Source organism: Corvus brachyrhynchos, unplaced genomic scaffold (assembly GCF_000691975.1).
Source record: "Corvus brachyrhynchos isolate BGI_N302 unplaced genomic scaffold, ASM69197v1 scaffold705, whole genome shotgun sequence".
Taxonomy (NCBI): Eukaryota; Metazoa; Chordata; class Aves; order Passeriformes; family Corvidae; genus Corvus; species Corvus brachyrhynchos.
The window spans coordinates 2,960,526-2,961,374 of NW_008238346.1; the positions used below are offsets into that span (position 1 = coordinate 2,960,526).

Sequence of the window (849 nt, forward strand, 5' to 3'; positions counted from 1 at the left end):
CCTGTTTATCACCTCGCTGGCCTGCGCCGACCTGGTGATGGGGCTCCTGGTGGTGCCCTTCGGGGCCACGCTGGTGGTGCGGGGCACCTGGCTCTGGGGATCCTTCCTCTGCGAGTGCTGGACCTCCCTGGACGTGCTCTGTGTGACGGCCAGCATCGAGACCTTGTGCGTCATCGCCATCGACCGCTACCTGGCCATCACCTCGCCTTTCCGCTACCAGAGCCTCATGACCAAGGGTCGGGCCAAGGGCATCATCTGCACCGTCTGGGCTATCTCTGCCCTGGTCTCCTTCTTGCCCATCATGATGCATTGGTGGCGGGATGATGACCCCCAGGCGCTGCAGTGCTACCAGGATCCGGGCTGCTGCGACTTCGTCACCAACAGGGCTTATGCCATCGCCTCGTCCATCATTTCTTTCTACATCCCCCTTCTCATCATGATCTTTGTGTACCTCCGGGTGTACAGAGAGGCCAAGGAGCAGATGAGGAAGATCGATAGGTGCGAGGGCCGGTTCTACGGCAGCCAGGAGCAGCCGCAGACGCCCCTGCCCGCTCACCCTCACCACCAGCCCATCCTCGGCAACGGCCGAGCCAGCAAGCGAAAGACCTCCCGCATCATGGCCATGAAGGAGCAGAAGGCCCTCAAGACTCTGGGCATCATCATGGGAGTGTTCACCCTCTGCTGGCTCCCCTTCTTCCTGGTGAACATCGTCAACGTCTTCAACAGGGACCTGGTGCCGGACTGGCTCTTCGTTTTCTTCAACTGGCTGGGCTACGCCAACTCCGCGTTCAACCCCATCATCTACTGCCGCAGCCCCGACTTTCGTAAGGCCTTCAAGAGGCTGCTCTG

The 849-nt window shown here is 61.0% G+C and overlaps 1 protein-coding gene across 1 annotated transcript; it reads left to right on the forward strand.

The window, feature by feature from the left end:
* Positions 1 to 6: 6 nt before the first annotated feature.
* On the forward strand, positions 7 to 847 carry ADRB1 (adrenoceptor beta 1; the record flags this gene model as incomplete). The annotated part of the gene is made up of 1 exon (XM_008634443.1): positions 7 to 847. A coding segment is annotated over exon 1 (810 nt), but the record flags the coding sequence as incomplete, so codon positions are not given.
* Positions 848 to 849: the final 2 nt, after the last annotated feature.